The 18,735-nt window shown below is 54.1% G+C and overlaps 1 protein-coding gene across 1 annotated transcript in view; it reads left to right on the top strand.

Annotated features, from left to right (window-relative positions):
- The first annotated feature begins 4,995 nt into the window (after positions 1 to 4,995).
- Positions 4,996 to 18,735, top strand: part of TRPV3 (transient receptor potential cation channel subfamily V member 3) — a 28,136-nt gene continuing 14,396 nt past the window's right edge. The window contains exons 1-6 of the mRNA XM_064495040.1: positions 4,996 to 5,114; positions 11,473 to 11,577; positions 11,740 to 11,826; positions 12,591 to 12,745; positions 13,551 to 13,727; positions 17,771 to 17,911. Coding sequence (XP_064351110.1) covers positions 4,996 to 5,114; positions 11,473 to 11,577; positions 11,740 to 11,826; positions 12,591 to 12,745; positions 13,551 to 13,727; positions 17,771 to 17,911 — 784 coding nt within the window. The remainder of the gene's footprint in view (positions 5,115 to 11,472; positions 11,578 to 11,739; positions 11,827 to 12,590; positions 12,746 to 13,550; positions 13,728 to 17,770; positions 17,912 to 18,735) is intronic.

Below are 18,735 nucleotides of genomic sequence, written 5' to 3'. Positions count from 1 at the left end.
CAGGGCTTTGGCCCTTACGTGGGAGGTCTATCTGGAGGGAACACTGGGACCCCCTTCTCTGAGTTCTCCAGCAGCACGTCCGCCTCCACACACAAGGCCCAACAAAGGAGCCTTTGGGCTGGATGACGGGGGATGAAGCGAGCTGTAGCCAGACTACACAAATAAGCATAGTGGAGGAACACTGCCAAGCGAGAATGCGTGGAGTGTTTATGCAAAGTGTCTCCATGTGCATTACCCCGTAAGCCTCTTGACAGCCCGTGAAAAGCTATTATTAGCTCCATTTCATAGACGAGAAAACTGAGGCTGGGACAGTTAGGAAGGCTGCACAGGTCTGACCCCAGGCAAGTCTGACCCCAAAGCCCAGAACTTGACTGCAATGCCAGGCTGCGTGGCAGAGAAGGTGCTGGGGCGAGCCCGTCCATCCCCGGGTCCACCCCCGGGTCTGCTTCCTCTCTGAGCCTGGGACTCCTTGCCTTTCCTGTAGGCCTTCCTCAGAAAAGGTGTAGATGTCAGACATCTGCAAGTCTCTGCAAATTGGATCAACTTCTGAACTTACTCAGCACTGGAAGGGATCTGTGGGTGTTCTTTTGTGAAATGAGTGATTACAACCTTTTGTGTGAGCCTGGGTTGTTAAAAGGAGACCACGCCTGCAAACTGGCCTGGTCTTTTTCTTTTTGTATCTGTCGCTGTCTCTTCATCTCTCTCAATTCCCATGTCCCCAGCTCCATCACCTGGAGGCAGCAGGAGTCACCACCCAGGATCCCTGACTGGCAGGTGCTCAGCTCTGCTAGCCCAGGGCTGGCGGTGGCCGCCAGGATGCAGACGGACCCTCTGCTGACCATAGGGTGGGTGGGCTCAGGCCTGAGGCTGCGGCTGGAGCTCCGCCTGCTCCTGGTCTCCCCTCCCCCCACCGCAGCACCAAGTGGGGCGTTTCCTAGAGCAGGTCGAGAGGTCAGCCCCTCCCTGGCTGAACCCACCCACCGATACCCTTTCTCTCCCTCCTCCCTCCTGGAGAGGTGGAACTTGCAGGTCTGCAACCTGGGCCTGTTGTCTCCAGAGCTTGAGACGTGCGGAGAGGAGGGGATTCTTCTCGACACCTGCCTGATGTGTCCTCCAGGGGGCGTTTTCCAGTCCACACAGACAGACATGACACACTCTGCTGCCTAAGGCTCCTGCTCTGACCTCAGTCTGGTGTGATTAGGGCACACATGGGGGATGTTGGCAGGTGTCTCAAGGCTGCCTGAAATGCAGGCCTCTGGGGAGTGGGTCTGGGGTGGGAATATCCTTTTTACTGCCTTGCATCCCACCCCGCGCCCCTGGCCCCATCTCCCCTTGCTGTTCTGCTCCCTGCACGCAACCAGTTTCAAAGGTCCCTCCTGGGACTGTTGCCGCTTCAGGCTCTGCTTGTTCCAGCCACCGTCAGAGGACCAGCTGAGGTCACTGATGAGGGTGGGCACAGCCTGGCTCTTGCCGCTACAAGGAACGTTGAGCTGGAGGTGGAGGCAGCCTGTTAATCCTCCCAGACTTCCAGGCTGTGGGGCACCCTGACTGAGCCCTATGGGTTCAAGGTCACCCACCTGGAGGCCAACGCAATGCTGGGTTCTGCAGGGATCCAGGCTTGGTAGGAGGAGGCAGGATGCCTGGCTCCACTCAACTATACTGTGCTTTGTGGGCTCCACAAGCCAGGCAGGATCCCCTTCTTTGTGACTAGGGGGCCAGGGCTGACTTGTGGCCTGGGGTCACTCCGTGGGCTGTAGCCAGACTTGGCAGAGCATCGCTGATGCCCCCCTGAGTTTAGATGGTGCCCAAGCTTGTCACCACTCCTTGACCCTGCCAGGGTCTCTTGCCTCCAAGTCCCTGCTCTGTGGCTCTCCCCATGTAGACTGTCCTCCCTCAAATGCTCCCTCTTCCTTGAACCCCTTCCCACCTCCCCATTAGAGGGACTTGCTCCTCCTTGGTGGCTTGAGTCCTCTTTGCCCTTGTAGCCTGTCTGGTGGGGTTAGGGTTCCTGCCTGAGCCCGGCTCCCACATGGCCAACAGTTCCCTGGGGGCGGAGACGCCTTCCCCAGTCCTGATCCCCACTCCAGACCCTGACTTCCCTGCCCGCTGTCCCACTGTGGGCTCTCCTGACCTTTGAGAAAAATTTGCTAACGCAAGGCAAATGTAAACGCTTGAAATTTGGCAACAGCCTCACCCTCAGGCTTCAGAGGCAGTAAGCCAGAAGCAAGCTGGGAGGGGTGAGGGGCTGAGTCAGGAGGGGCAATTAATGCAGTCATTGAGGGAGGACGATGCTTGATGCAAGATCAGGCTTTGATGGAGGAGTGTCAGGTAGTGATGAGATTCAGACTGTGTCCTTGGGAACTTTGGGGCCCCCTTGACTTATGCTGCAAGAGCAGCCCCCTGCTCGGCCTTCTGCTTCATTCAGACCTGAAGCCACGAAGCCAGGTTTTCTGCCCCTTATTGGCCACGGATCCTGCTGTCCCATGGTCAGAAGCCTGACCTGCCGCCTGCCTCTGCCCAGGCCTGACAGGTCACGGTGACGAGAAGCCCCATCATATCAGTCACCGGCGCCCTTCCTGTCAGCAGAGCTTTCCTGCTCCATCCCAGTCCTGCCTTGCCTGCGGGAATAGATGTGTAATTCCTGAGTGGCTCCGAGAAGGGCCGCCCCAGCCTTGCTCCACCCCCTTCACAGCTGTGGTCTGGGCCGCGAGGGAGGGCTCAGAGTCTCCTCTGATGCTCTGGCCTTGGAGGCAGGTGGCCTGGTTGCTGCTGGGAGAAAGAACCGCATGACAAAAACAAGAATAGTTAATAGAAGTCACCCTTTATTGAATTCTTTCTGAGCCCTGGGCCTCGTTCTAGCCCTTTCTGTGTGTTCTCTCATTTAAACCCGTGGTTAACCCTTGCAAGATGGGTTTATTATGCACATTTAATAATGGGGAAACTGAGGCTTGGGAGAAATGACTTGCCCAAGGTCATACGGCCAGATGTGGGTGAGGCTGTCTGACACCCAGGTCTGCGGTGTATAATTTCTGGTAGGAAGCATTGAATGGGGACTTCCTCTGTCTCTGAGGGGACTTGATCCCAGATTTTGAAGGATGGATACCAACTCTTGGAGCTGGCCACCATGGGGTCAACTGGGCCAGCCCTTGGCTTGGCTGTGGCCTTGCCTCCCAGGGGTCAAGGCTGAGCACGTGACAGTTCATCAGGCCCTGCCACCAGCAGGATCTCTGACTTCTCACAGCATCCTTGGGAAGTAGGTCTTCTGAGGCCCATGATGGGAAGCATCAAAAACAAGAGAGGAAAGAATTGGGACCAGAACTTCAGCCTTGGCAGCTGCCACCCCCTCTGCCTTCTCCTGGGTTGAGGTGAGGCTGCCCTGTGGGTGTGGGGGTGACTCAGGCAGGGCACGTGGGTGGCAGGCGGGCACTACAGCTGTGGCTGGTGGGCGTGGCCTGCCTGGCGCCAAGGGCAGGTGGCTCAGCCAGTTCTACTTCTGACACCTCATTCCAGCCACCCTTCTGCCTATGATGAGAGCCTCCTGCAGCCTCAGCCATAGTCCCACTGGGGGTCCTTGGGCCCGGGACATGTGGTGATCTCAGAGCAGGGGCAGCCACCACCACCCAGGCCTCACCAGGTGAGTCCTCGCTGCACAGGCCACCAGTGCCCTCTAAGGCCCCAGGGAGTCCTGAACGAGGACCCTTTGGGCCATGCCTGCCCTTTGCTGACAGGCCTCGGGGCGGGCTGGGAGGGAACTTGGGTCTCTAACAGGAGAAACAAAGCTGGATGTGAGCTCTTGGCCACAGGGACTGTGTGAGAGCACAGGTTCCGAGGGACTGGGAAACTGTCCCTGAGGTTTGGGGATCTCGGGGAGGGAGGACAATCATGAGGAGGCCCCTGTCTCCCGAGCAGGCCCCAGGGACGTGGCTCTCTGGGGCAGCAACGTGATGGGAGCTCAGGATGGGGTGAGGTGGCACCAGAGCGATGGGGCCCAGGCATCTCACAGGGGCTGAGCCAGCGAGCTATGGGGTCAGGGGAGGTGGCCTATGGCCCCCAGGGCCTGGTCTGTCTCCCAGGAGAGGCCGTTCCAGTCAGTACCAGGACTTGGGAGGCCCTTCCCAGGTGAGGAAGCCCAGTCCCAGGGCCAGGCCCGCGAGAGAGTCCAGCAGGTGAGAACGCAGGTTTATAGGGTGACTCAGGGAGCTAATGACAGCTGCTGCAGTCCCGGCCAGGCTCCCCTGCCCCTCTCCTACCCCGGGCTCTCCTGCCCCTCTCCTGTCCCAGCTGCCCAGGGCTGTCCTGCACTCACCGGCCAGGGCAGAGAGGCTGGAGCAGCCAGCGGTCCTGGGTGAGAGACATAGGGTCCTTGGGAGACATACCTGATACCTGTTCCACTTCCCAGTGCTTCCCTCCAAGCCCCACACAGGGCCCAGCCCATCAGCAAAGCAGGTCTGGATGGAGAGGGGCGAGGCTCAGCTGCTCCCTCCAGGTGGGAGGGGAGTCCAATGGACAGCCAGCCATGAGGCTGGTTATAGTCAACTTTGGGTGAGAAAGATGATCAGTGTGTTAGCTGCAGAGAGCACCAGGGGACCAAGAAATTCAAAAGCCAGAGAAGCCTGAGGCTGTGTCACTAGGTGCATAGTGTCTAGAGTAAAGGAGGTGACAGTCCTGCTCTGTCCAGGAGAATTCTGAACACAAAACCTGAGAGAGACATTGAAACAGCAGAGCTAATACTCAGGAGTCCACCTGGAGATTGGTGGGGCTGGGGGTGATGGCTGGAGAGAGGTCAAGGTCACGGTGATTTCTACCCTGAAGCTCTGCTGGGCTCTCCTAGGACCCACAGGAGCAGGGGAAGCTGTGGGGACAATCTCCCTGTCCCTAGGAAGGCAGAGTGAGCTCCTTGTCCCAGGGGGTGTGAACACAGGGGTCTGAAGCCCCTTCTGAAGTTCCTCCATGTCCCCTCAACCCGAGCACCTGCTTTGTGATTGTGTTCCAGCCATGAACACCCACCCCAAGGAGATGGTGCCCTTCATGGGCAGAAGAGCCACCATCGCCAGTGGGAGCCCTGCCATCATGCAGGAGAAGAGGCCGGCAGACATCACCCCCACCAAGAAGAGGTAGGGCGGGTTAGGGCCTGGGTGCTGCGCTGTGAGGGGCACAGGAGGAGCCTGGCGCCCACCTGCAGGGAGCCCTTGCCTGGGGCGGACCTGAGACTCAGTCTCATCTTGGGTAGCCTGGTGCTCAGCCCGGTATAACTGGGGGATCGGGGTAGGGGGAACAGCACTGCATACTCCGGGGCCGAGGTGAGGACATCAGGACAACTGGAATCATCAGGGAGGCCTCCCCAGAGGGGCCCAGGGCACTGAGGCAGACGCATTCAGGAAGGCTCCTGGGAGAGGCAAGGGCTTGCTGGAACCATCCTGAGGCAAGAAGGTGAAAGGTGGGCGGGCCCACGTGCTGGGTACATTTTCTCACCCACTGAGGGCTTTCGTATCCACTGTGTGCCCAGCCAGGTAATCAAGCTCTCTAACCCAACCTGTGTAATGGGGACACTAGCTCACAGGGGGATGGTTAATTGCAATTGTGTCAACAACATGCTCAGCACGGTGTCCAGCACAGGTTGGCACTGATAGTGTTTGTCACCTTGAACTTTGTCTTCGTTCTCATCATTGTCACTGTCACTCCCCAGGACCCCTGAGAACTGGGCAGGGATGGGATATTTATGGTTATAACTACTTCCGTTGGGGACATGGAGGAGTTGGGAGCAGAGAAATTGCTTCTTCAGGGTCACACTTGGCCCCTGAGCTGCCCCCATTGAAGTCCCCCGGCCCCTTCAGCTGATTTGGTGCCCCTGAAGCCTGAATGCCCCTCCTCCACCTCAGCTGTGCTTCCCTGGGCCCTCCGTGGGCCCTCTGGTCTTGGCTGGCCCATTTGCCCTGCTCCTCTGCTTCTGTCCCTCTTGAGCCAGAGGTGAGCCTGGTGATTTGCTTTCCTTTGGTTTGAGTAATAATCACTGAGGACTTTTGTGCGCACAGGCTGGGGAGACTGGGACACAGACAGAAAGCACTCCTGCCTCTGCTCGGTGTCTGGCTGGTGAGAGGGTTGCCAGGGAGAATGTGGGGAGTGACCTGGAGAGAGGGTAAACTACGTGGGGAAGGGACCAAGGAGGGGCAGGTCATTCTGACCCCGGGGGCACTTCCTGGAGGAGGTGGTGTTACAGTGGATGCTGGCAGGTGGACAGGAGGAGATAGGGCATCCCAAGCAGATGCTTGGGGAATCCCCACGTGGCTAACATGCTGGATGCGGGGAGCCTTTGCAGAGAAGAGTCCCATGGGGACTGGATCTTGGAATAACTTGGGGGTAGTAGGGAGCCATAGAGGGATTTTGTGTGAGAGGGAGGGCATGGCCAGGTTTGCATTTTGGAAAGAATACTCTGGGTGATCTGTGTGGATGCTGGGTTGGAGGGGTCTGTTAGGTGACTGGCGGTGATCCTGCTGGTGAGGCATGGAGAAGCGGGCACAGATCAGAAAGGTATTAGGATCGTGGAGGAGGGGAGGGAGAAGGAGGACCAGTGGGGGAACCTGGAGGGATGACGGGGCCATCTCTGACATGGGCACTTCACAGGAGAAGGAGCACAGTCAGGAGGAACATGCCAGAGAGATATCCAGAGGGACACTCAGGTGGAATTTCCATCCTAGGGCACAGGAGATAAAATCTGGTGGGGAGATCAGATAGGTCTTGAGGGGCCTGCTAGGGCAGCCTGGGTCTGGTGGGGTTTGTCTGGACAGGAGCAGAGGTATTTATTTTTTATTTTGGGGGGAGGGGGAGGTAATTCGATTTATTTATTTATTTTTAATGGAGGTACTGAGGATTGAACCCAGGACCTCATGCATGCTAAGCAAGCGCTTTACCACTGAGCTATACAGTCTCCTGGAGCAGAGATACCTTACGTCACCAAACACTGCCCTCCTGCCTCTCTTCCTCCTTCCCTGCCCTCTTCCTTTCCCAGGGGAGGTGTGGACCTCAGAGAAGGACTGAGGACAGAGTTTCAGGAAAATCCCAGGTTTGCCCAGCAGTCAGGCTGCCCTTCCTGAGCCCATCCCATTTCATGAACTTAGTTCCAGGGTCAGCTCTGCCTATGGCCCTGGCCCAGCCAAGGGCCCGGTGCGAGGTGTGACCTTGGTCTCATGAAGTCGTGGCCCTTTCCCTTCCCAAGGCTCTTTGAGGGCCCTCACATGCCTACTTCTCCCCAGACCCCGAAGGTTTGGGCATCTCCCTCAGAACTGAGTATAGGACTCAGGTCTAGAAATAAAAAGAAAAAATGATATGTAAATAAAGAAGGTAACTCTGATCACTAAGGAAACATGTACCAATGGTGGAATTGAAGGCACCAGGAAATCTAGGCTGGGGGGAGGTTTTTGGACCTGGAGCTTCTTCTGAAGCATCCTGCCCATCCTGAGGGTAGTAGCTACGGTTACCTCCTTACTGGGCCCTGGGCAAGGTGTTGACACAGACACAGGTCATGAAGGTCCTGGAGGTGCTGGCTTGTGAAGCCCAGAGCCCTTGGGCTTTTCGTGGGACAAAGCAGGTGAGATCGGCTCCTCTTCAGCCCTGGGGCTGCCCAGGGATAGTTCTTTGCCTTCAAAGGGATAGAAATGCAGCAGAAATTGTGCAGAGCTGTCTGTGCACCTGCGTTAACAACATGCAGGTCGTGGTGCCTTTCGGGCTGGGTCAAAGGTAGGAATAAACAAACAGCACCTGCTGCAGGTCAGGAGCCAGGATATCACCCGGCCAAGACTTGGCCGTCTGCTTGTGCTGGCAGGTGAGATGTGGCACGTGCAGTGGCAAGCAGGGCAGGCGTGGGGCAGCTCCCCGCCCCAGGAGTTAGGTCCTTGCCCACAACTGGGTCCTGTCCAGCCCCGCTCTCACCACCCTCCTTCCCAGCCACCGAAGACCTCCTTCCTCAATCTCAGCCTTCATTTTCCTACCAAGGAGGATTTCTTCATGCTGCTTTTCTGCTTCTAGGGCTTTTCCTAAACCCCCGGTCCATCTCGAGACCCAGACTAAACCCACCCTGACAGAGTGCAGAGCCTTCCTCATCCCTGTCCTTGACCACAAGACCCTTCTCTTTCCCCTGAGCTCCCAAAGCCCAGCTCCTCTCTGAAGAGGTTGGCATGGTTATTGGGGCGATGTCTTGGTTGAGATCTCTGAGGACAGGGTCTTTGGAGATGTCATCTCTTCCCTCCCTGCACCCCAAGTTTCCTACGCAGAGAACACTAGTAGTTTTGAGTCAGTGAAGGGGCAGGCAAGACAACGAGAGGAGGAGGGGATGAGTTGACGTGTAAGCACACGGTGCTCAGCATGATCCCCCAGCCTGAGAAAGGAGACTTCATTGTGAGATGAGAAAACGCTTCCTCCTCTCCCTCGGGCTCTCAGTCTCCGGGCCTGGAGTGGACAGATGCACTCATTCTCTGGTTTCTTGGGCCATCCTTGAGGCCCCTGTGGACTCTGGAAGGAGGCCTGAGAAAGAGGGGAGGTGGATGAGAGGCAGAGGTCCTCTCTTCGTCTTCCTGTACAAGAATGGGAAGGAGAGGTGAGGGCTTTGGGTAACTGAGTGCCAAGAAAGAGTCACCTGAGGGATGCAGCCTCCCAACATTTACAGTTCAAGGTTGTGTTGGCCTGTCTTCTTATTGGACCAGTTCACTGGTCTCTCCATCTATCCACCTGTCTACCTACCCAACTACTCATTCCTCAGCCAATCATCCATCTATCCATCCATCCTTCCATGTATCCATGCACGCTTCCAACCATCCATCCATCCATCCATCCATCATCTACCCATCTCTCTATCCATCCACTCATCTGTCAAAGCAGTCATTCTTTTCCCCACTCATTTATCTTTCACCTATCCTTCCTTGCATTCATCCACTGTTAGGTCTTCTGAGTGTTACGGCCAATGATGGGTACTAGAGAATTAGGACAATGCAATTGTAGTTCCTGCCATTGAAGAACTTACAGCCAAAGGACAGTGTGTAGTCATCTGGAGCAAGAAAAGCAATGGTCTCACTGTGTTAGAACCTGGTATGACACTTGGGGCAACTCTAACCAACCCAGCGGAACAGTAGCTTTGCAAGGGGAGGAATTTTTGTCTCCTTGTTTACCACTGTATCCCCAGCTCCTAGAATAGTGCCTGGCACACTGTAGATGCTCAATAAATATTTGTTGAGTAAATACACTATCAAGGAGCCCAGATATGTAGGGTGGGATGGAGGGCAGGGCAGGGGCTGGGCCAATTGTCCTGGGGAAACAGTTGCAGGTGTGGGAGTTGAGCTCTGCCTGGAGATCTTCAGCAAGTCTCAGCCATGATATTTTAGGTCAGAGCTGCCATAGTGGTGTGGGGACAACTTTGGGGTGACGGTTCTGGGGTACTGCAGGGGTGCAGGGAAAGGTGATCCGACTGGATGATCTCTGATGTCTGCTTCACCTGGGCAGTCCATAAGCAGATGATCCTGGAGCTGCACTGACTCCAGAGTGCACGCCTTAGGGATCATCTAGCCCAACCATTTGCCATCCAGGTGAGGAGATACTTGGCCCACAGAAGGCAAGTGACCACCTAGGGTCACACATGAGGAGAGGCAGAGGCAGAGCCAGACTAGAACCCAGGCGTCAAGCTCCCAGCTAAGGGTTGGCTCCTCCCTTTGTCTTCTCTTTTGGAAGAAGGATTTGATTTTAGGTCAAGTCAGAAGTTTCCTCTTGATAGGCAGGAGACAGGAAGGTGGGGGGCCAATGTATCAGCCAGCCCTGCTCTCACCCCACGTATGCCCCATTTCTGGACTAGCTCTGAGCCTTCCAGGCTTGTCTGTGCCTGGAGGAGAGGTGAGGAGAGGAGAGGGATTCCCCAGCAAGGCCCAGTCTCCATCTGGCCTGGCCCACTCTGGGAAGTGGCTGTGTTGGGCAGCCTCCCTCTGGAGCTGGCTGGACTGGGAATAGGTCCAGAAGGCTGAGGGGAGAACAGAGCAGTGTGAGTAGTGGTGTGAGCTGGGAGTCTGGACATCAGGAGTCAGCTTCTCTGACCAATGTGGTCTCTGCCCTGGGGGTGGTGATCATGGAATAAGCTGCTGCTTCTTCCTGGGCCTCAGTTCCCTCATCTGTGGAATGGGGCCACAATCCCTCCCCTGCCACCCTCTCTTCTGAACTTGACAGTCCTCCTCTGGCACTGTACTTTGGGAGCTCTTCCGCGGTCTTGTGAAGAAGGGAGGGGCTATGTTGCTTCTTCTGGGCCTGGCCAAGGAGGCAGGTGCAAAGGTGCTTGGGAGAGACGCCTGCTGGTGAGTAGGCCATAGTCTGAGTTGGGTCACAGAGCTGAGTCACAGAGCTGAGTCACAGAGCCAGCGGTGGTGCTGCACTGGCCGTAGGGTAGGGGTTTTACTGCAAGTGAGGTCATCCTCAGCCTGATCCTCACCATCCTCATTGTCACGAGAAGGCTGGTCTCTGAGCACATGTCTGCATTTGTGGGTGTGTCTGAACCTGGGGCTACATCTCCAGTGTGTGTCTTGCCTCTCACAGGGCAGTGAGTGTCTCCCCTTCCCTGGGGCTTAGCCCTGGGCCTACAGCTCCCTTCTCCCAGCGCCGGGGGAGAGTGGACCCTTCACGGGCCTCTCTCCACAGCTTCTCACCTCCACTGCCTGAGAGGTGGTTTCCTGGGTATTCTCCCCCCCCCCTTTTTTTAAACACCTTTATTATGGTGTGATTCCTGTACAGTAAACTCCATGGGTCTTCCTTCTTGACCAGGATCTCAGCCCTGTCCCCTGACCCCACAGCCCCTCCCTGCCCTGGATCAGCCTTTCTCAGCCTGTCTTCTGTGCTGCTGAAATAAAATGGGCGATGATGGAAGGAGGTTGAATGTGGGGTGGGGACTGCACCTGAGCGGCGGCTATGACCCTTCCCTTTCCCTCTCCCTCAAAAGCCAGGAAAGGCCCTTGTAGATCTGAGGCTGGGGCCTCTCCTGCAGGGCCCTTGCTCAGAACTGAGACCTGAGGGGCAGTTGGAGTGAAGGGAGAATCTAGCTCCCACTGCCATGTTGCGCATCTCTGGTGAGTCCTTTGTACCTGGAGACAGCTGCAGACAGGAAAACCCCCTCTGATGTTAGGCCACCCCAGGAGAGACCCCTGGGTTCATCTATCCAGTATTAGTAATTAATTAGTAATAATATCCAATATTAACATTGAGTCACCCAGACCTTTGAATCCTGGCTCTGCTGACCACCTGCTGGGTGACCTTGGGCAAGTTGCTTGATCTCAGAGCCTTCACCTGCCCATGTGTGAAATGTGGATGACGATGACAGTTCCTACCCCAGGTTAAGCGAGGCCTCTTGGGCCCAGAGTCCAACATGGAGTTGGCCGGGGGTGAGCCCTCAGCTGTGGGTGAAGAGGCCCTGCTCTAGCTCTAATGGCCTCGCTTGGGTGTTCCCCCCAGCGCACACTTCTTCCTGGAGATAGAAGGCTTTGAGCCCAACCCCACTGTCACCAAGACCTCTCCCCCCATCTTCTCCAAGCCTATGGACTCCAACATCCGGCAGTGGTGAGTACTGCCCCTCGCCCCAGCCCCTTGCTCCAGCCCAGTCCTGGGCTCCAGTGGGCTGGCAGTGGCTCGCCCTGGGCCACACAGCCAGGCCTGGCTGTGGTGTGCTATCATTGTCCACTGCAAAACTTGTCTCTCTCTTCCCGCCACACTGCGCTACAGCATCTCTGGCAACTGTGACGACATGGACTCCCCACAGTCTCCTCAGGATGACGCGACAGAGACCCCGTCCAATCCCAACAGTCCCAGGTGAGCTGTCCCTCCCCCTCCTCCACCAGGCAGGTGCCAGCGGGGCAGGTGCCAGAGGGGCAGGCACAGGGACCCTGCAGGAAAGAGAAAGAAGCTGCCATTCCTGGAGGGCTGGGAGAAATGTCTGGGCCTGAGGCTGTGGTGTGCAGGACATTTGCGGGGGAAAAGGGAGTATTACATTTTATCAAAGTAGTACCCACTCCACCTTAGATGTTATAAAACATCCAAACAACAGCATGCAGCAGAATGAGAACTTAACGCAATGCCATAAACTAAAAATACACGCACATAACCATCATATATCAAGGTGCATTTTGTAAGAACACATACACACAAAAGGATCCACATCAGTGCATGATTGTTGCCTATCTGGGACGTGTGGGTGGAGACAGAGAGATTAAAAAATTCAAACACAAAATATGAAAGTGAAATTTCCCTTCCTCCTAATCCCATACTTTTGAGGCAATCACTATGAATAGTTAGGCATGTATCTTTCCTGGTCATTACTATAGGGATCCAAAGATACAGTTTGATAACATGTGATTGTGTTTGGATTAGAAGGGAAGCAGCACAGGGCAGCACAGATCCCGGGGCCCCAAGCACTAACGGAGGGGATTTCAGGCATTGTGACAGGCATGGGCAGGCGGTGGGGGGCCGGGGCAGCGCCCTGTAAGCACATCAGCTCTGGGGCTCTGGCGGGGGAAGGGGAGAGAGCGGTGGGGTGGATGCACGTGTGGTGAGTCAGAAACATTTTCTGGCCTCAGTGCAAACCTGGCCAAAGAAGAGAGGAGGCGCAAAAAGAAGCGGCTGAAAAAGCGCATCTTTGCGGCCGTGTCCGAGGGCTGCGTGGAGGAGCTGCTGGAGCTGCTGGTGGAGCTGAAGGAGCTTTGCAGGTGGCGCCGTGAAAGTGATGTGCCTGGTCAGTGCCTGGCCCTGGCAGAGGGTGCAGGGCTGGGGTCCTTTTCTTCGCTCCTGCTGTCCACCTACCTGTCCCTTGCCCCACTTCCAGCCTTAAATGCTGGACTGATGATGTCGAACCTGATTCTGAGGGCAATAGGGAGCCATGGAAGGGCTTAGACAGGTGGTGGTCATGGTCTGGCTACTTTGTGGAGGATGAGGGTAAAAGTGAAGGCTGCTGTTCAGGCAGAGTTGGGACCCTAGCAGCAGGGCTTGGGGAGGGGGACTAGCTCTTCAGGGAGTGGCATTGGCAAGACTCAGGATGGGAGGAGTGAGTCCAGGGTGGTGCTGTTTGGACTGGGAGACTTGGTGGCTAGTTGGGCCCCAGCTGTCTTGGAGGCTGGGGAGTAGCCAGTTAAGGGAGAGGCTGTGAGCTCTATTTGCTGGCACCCAGGGTGGGGCTGCTGGGCTGGAGCTTTCAGGGTGTAGCATTAGGTGGACAGCGGGAAGCCAGGCAGTGGGTGGGATTGCCCCTCACCAGGGGGAGGCGCCAAAGGCAAAGGGCAAAAGGTCTCTGATAAGGCTCTAGGCACCAAGAAGAAGGAGGAGCCAGCAAGGGGGCCTGAGGAGGAGGAGATGGACAGAGAGGAGGGGAGCGGGGAGCGTGGGGCAGGGAGGCCAGCGGAGGCCCTAGGGGGAGGGTCTTGAGGTCTGATGCTGCAGCCTCCCCTCCTTGGGCTGGGAGGGCCAGGGGCAGGCGCCCAGCAACCCCCCACCCCCAACTGCCAGATGCTGCAGCTCCATCCTGTGACCCTCCCTGTCTGCAGACTTCCTCATGCACAAGCTGACGGCCATGGACACAGGGAAGACATGCCTGATGAAGGCCCTGTTAAACATCAACCCCAACACCAAGGAGATCTTGCGGATCCTACTGGCCTTTGCTGATGAGAATGACATCCTGGACAGATTCATCAACGCTGAGTACACGGAGGAGGCCTATGAAGGTACCCACCTATGAGAGGGGTTGTGCAGGCAGGGATTTCAAAGGGGGGTGGGCCATGCCACACACAGGCACTGCTGTCCCCGAAGCCCACAGTACTTAGCATGGTGCCCGGCACCTTCATTTATTCTGTAAACAATCTTGAGCGCTGACCAGCTGCTTCGCAGTAATTTTGGCCCTGGGACACATGGGTAAATAAGACAGATGAAGGCCACTGCTCTAAAGGTAATTTTAGATGGAAGATGCTATGAAAAAAAAAAGGTAATTGTTACCAAAAAGTGACTGGCGGCGAGCAACTTTAGAGTGGACGGTCAGAGAGGTGACCTTGACCTGAAGTTTGTATGATAAGAAGGATCCAGAACAAGAAAAAAGCGAAAGCACAAGCTGCGACTAAGCTTGGCACAACTGAGTGATAGAAAGAAGGCAGGAGATGAGGTTAGAGAGCTGGGCGGGGCCAGTACATGGCAACAGTTAGTAACATCACCTTCATCATCATCATCATCACTGTTATTAACCACCCAATTTGGGTCTTAGTTTTGTGGCTTCTGTCTTAGGTGGGCAGGAGAGGATACAGGGAGACCCAATTTGGGATAATGTTTCTTTGCTCAGGAAATTTGTTATGAATAATCAGTAAGGTGTGTCTTTGTTTTTGGAGTCAGTAGACATCCTCTTAGGATCTTATGAGGTGCTTGTGGCCAAAATGATTGGCTCAGGAATAAGTGGATGCCATCTTGCTGATATGCTGGGGGTGTTAAGCATCTCAGCTTTTTGCAGATGGGAGTCTGGCTTGGGCTCTTAACTTTGCTCATGGGCGAAAGTCAGTTTATTTATATTTATTTATTTGCTCCTTGCAGACTTTCAAAAGTGTTTTTATTATATACAAGGAAAAGCCAAGAATTACAAAAAAACTAAAGACTATTGATGGGAGGACAGGAAACCCAGAAGAGATTGCTGCAACTGAGTGCTGAGTTGCACATACAGAGCTCCCTGGTAGCCAAAGCAAAGAGAGAAACTGGATGAACTATATAATGTTCTCAGCCTGTCATGAGGGAGCTCACACAAGTCCTGTAGCCAGGGGGCCTTAGGCCAGTGTCTCAAGCTTGCTCGTCCAGATTCTTTTCCCTTTTTAGTCCCCCTCCATTCCCTTTCTTCTTCTTGTCAGTATTGCAGAGATTTACAGTCTCCCCTCTTCTAGCAGACGTTTTCCTTGAGGGCAGAGATGGAGTCTATCTTGCCCAGAGTGGATTCCCTGGTGCCCTGGGGTCTCACATAAGAGATCCTTAATCAATATTTTTTGAACGAGTGAATAAACGAAGATTAACATCTCTATTAAGGCCTTGCTGCCCTGGCTGCAAATCCGTATCTCTCTGCTTTCTCGGCCTCCTCTTCCCTCGTCCCTTCCCTCTTTCATGAATCAGCCTTTCACTGGTGAGCAGGTACCCACTCTCTCTGCATAGTGGGAGGAGCCATTTATTCCTTCCCAGAAACCAGCTCCCCATTCCTCCCCCAATGGTATCGCCCAGCACCCTCCCTTCTGTGTTCACCACACTTAGGGGTTCCAGGACTAGCGGAGTAACATTGTTCCTCACCTTGGGCAAGTTGGCTTGCCTTTCTGAGCCTCAGTTTCCCCATTTGGCAGAGGCAAATATTTCCTTTCTAATGCTAATATTTCCTCTGTTGCTAGGAGAACTCAATGACAACTTTACTAATATGCATTTTTAAGCATTTTATCAGAGGCCTTCAGAGACTGACTTTTTTCTTTTAACAATTTGTTCAATTAAAATTTTTTATCATACAAAATTTTAAACCTACAATTGACATATTAGCATGATGAACTTTTATATATCCATCATCCAACTCACCAATTTATTTTTAATTACATAAATAACACACGATTAGAGTTTCATTGTAAAACATTCAGATAGTTTAAGTGAAAACATTTACTTTATTTATTATTATTATTCTTTTATTTTTATTTTTATTTTTAATGGAGGTACTGGGAATTGAACCCAGGACCTCGTGCATGCTAAGCATGTGCTCTATCACTGAGCTATACCCTCCCCCCTTAATTAAGTAAAAACAAAACAGAAAAACTTCACCTGTTCCCCACTCTCCCCTCCAGAGATGATGACTACGGTGTGTATCATTTGAGGACTATATTAGACTTTTGACATAAGTGTGTATGTGCACATAGAAATAGTTTTATTTATTCACTTATCTACCTATTTAACATAAAACAGTATTGTACTGTTTGTATTGTTCTACAGTTTGATTTGGGGCGATTAAATATATGTTTTAAATGCCTTCTCATATCAGAATATCAAAGTCTGCCTCCTTTTCACCTGCTTAGTCTGAAGACGGCTGCAAGGGGGGTGATTTCACATTCCCCTGTCGATGGGAGACATCCAGGTGCTTCCCAGGGTTTTGCGATGACAGCGTTGCAGTGCATAGTCTTGTCTGTAACCCTTGCACCGCGCATACATGTTTTAGGAAAGCACTTTGAACTAGATTCTCTGGGTTCAGGACATGCATATTTAAAATTACAATGGCTATCGCCCCAAGTTTGCCTGCAAAAAGTACTAATTTACTCTCCCCCACACACAAGAGTGCAAAAGCATGCATCCTTGCCAATATTGTATTGCCAAGATATATACCGTCAATCCAATAGGTGAAAAGTGTTAACTCCTCAGGTTCAAATCTTCATCTTGCTGATCACCAGTGATTCCGAACACCTTTCACTTTCTGTATTGGCTGGGTGTGTCTTCTCGGTGAGGTGCTTGTTGCTAATCTTCTCTCAGTTCTCTTTTAGGTTGTTTGTCTTTTTATTGATTTGTGGGAGCTCCTCACCTATCGTGGACTTTGAAACACACATTGCCTCTTTCATACATCTCAGATATTTCCTCCAGCCTATCGCTTGTCCTTTAAGATATCTTTTGAAATAGAGAAACTTATAATTTTTATGTAAGCAAACTGTCAATCTGTCCATTTTTTTCTTTATGGTTTCTGCATTTTGGATTTTGCTTCAGAAAGTTTTCCCTGCCAGAAGGTCAGTTATAAACAATTTTCCAGACTTTAAAAATGCTTAGTTTTTAACCCACTAGGACTTCATTTCTTGGTCTGTGGCATGATGGCAGCTCTTTGGAAAATGCTGTTTCTGGTGGGACGTTCTGAGACCCCGCGCCCCAGCCTTCCAGTCCCCTCTATCTGGAGGTTCTGTAGGCTCCACCAACAGGGTTAATGTCCCTCCTCCCTCTCCCTAATGCTTCTCGCCTATTTTGTTTCTTAGTCACAAAGGCACCAGCCACCCAGCACCCAGGCCAGACACCTGGATCTTACCTGAGACTCCCCTTCTCCCCCAACCCCCACAGGCCATCCTAAAGACTCTCCTAAGGATCTCTGGGTCCTCGGGCTGGACAGTTCCTCACAACTCTGGGCTCCTAGTGTATCCTCCAATTTTGCAGCCAGAGTGATCCAAAAATACACACACACAAAACCCAAGACTGTGGTCATGTCACTTCCCTCCATCAGTGCCTTCTGTGCCTTCCCATGGTCCTTAGGATAACGTTCTCATCTGTTCACCTGGCTTATGAGGCCTTGAGTTGGCCCCATCCACCCTCCGTAAACTTATGTGGTCCCAGGTTAGAGGCCCCTTCTGGGAAGCCCCCCAACCCGTCCATGTTAAGAGCCCCTGCTCTGGGCACCACAGCCCCTGCACCTCCGGTATCATAGTGCTTCATTCTCAGTGAGATGGTGAGCTTCTGGAGGACAAGAATCAAAACTGCATCCCGTGTCCCACTGCATCCCCAGCGCCTGGACCCTAGCACAGAGCAGATGCTCCCTAAATAATCCTTGCTTCCCAGCAAGATTGAAGCAAAGAATGAAGCTGGGACTCTTGGTAGCTGGGCGACACAGACCCGACAGGCGGCTAGTATTTCTCCGTGGGTCCGTGGGGAGTATGGAGGCCAGAGAGGGGAAAAGGCCAGAGAGGTTGTGTCACCCCGGCTCCCAGCCGCTGAGCGCCCCCTCCCACCCCCGGCCTGTCCGCAGGGCAGACGGCGCTGAACATCGCCATCGAGCGGCGGCAGGGAGACATCACCGCGGCGCTCATCGCGGCTGGCGCCGACGTCAACGCCCACGCCAAGGGCGTCTTCTTCAACCCCAAGTACCAGCACGAAGGCTTCTACTTCGGTGGGTGCCGCCCTGGCCCGGGGCGGGGAGGTTGGGGAGGGGGTGTCGGGAAGGCGGTGCAGGGAGAGGTCGCCCCGCCCCATGACCTCTGCCCCAAGAGGTGCTGGCGGGCAGAGGGCTGGAGACCCTCCTACCCATCTCTGCCGCCTCAGAGGCATCCGAGGCCCTGGAGGACAGAGCCAGGACTAGGGAGGCGGCAGGGGTGGATCTATCTGAACGGACCGGACCGACCGCCAGGCTGGACCAGAGAGGAAGTACCTGGGGACCTGGGATGATGGGGCAGCCGGCATTCTGGGAGTGTCACCTGGTGGTCTTAGTGGGCACCCAGACTTTCAGCTGAGCAGCCCTCAGGGAACAGAGACATGGGAGGGAGACGAAAGGAGAGCCCTAGTTTACAAAGCAGCCAACAGGTCCTGAGAAGGGATGTGACTTGCCCCAGTGTAGCAAGGAGCTGATGTAGGCATCCGGGTGGCCAGCTCGGGCCTCTCTTCCGTGTCCAGTGCCTCTCAGAACTGCGAACAGTCAAAAGTGAGAACACGAGAATTCCCTGACTGACACCTTAGGGAGTCCAAAAGCAATTGGAGTTAGGCCGTTTTGGGTGAAAAAAAATTTTTTTAATGTGTGATTTCTATATAGTGAAGTTCACCCACTTTAATGGACAGTTTTGTTCATTTCCACAAATGCATACAGTCATGTAACCACCACTGTGATCAGGACAGGGAACAGCTTTATCACACCCCAAAATTTCCTGGTACAACTTTGTAGTCAGCTCCTCTCCCCAGCCCAGCCCCTGACAGATGACCACTGACCTGTTTTCTAGGTGG

The sequence above is a fragment of the Camelus dromedarius genome, chromosome 16 (assembly GCF_036321535.1).
Source record: "Camelus dromedarius isolate mCamDro1 chromosome 16, mCamDro1.pat, whole genome shotgun sequence".
Lineage (NCBI taxonomy): Eukaryota > Metazoa > Chordata > Mammalia > Artiodactyla > Camelidae > Camelus > Camelus dromedarius.
The sequence above is the reverse complement of the archived record's forward strand: the minus strand, read 5'-3'. Positions and strand labels throughout refer to the sequence as shown.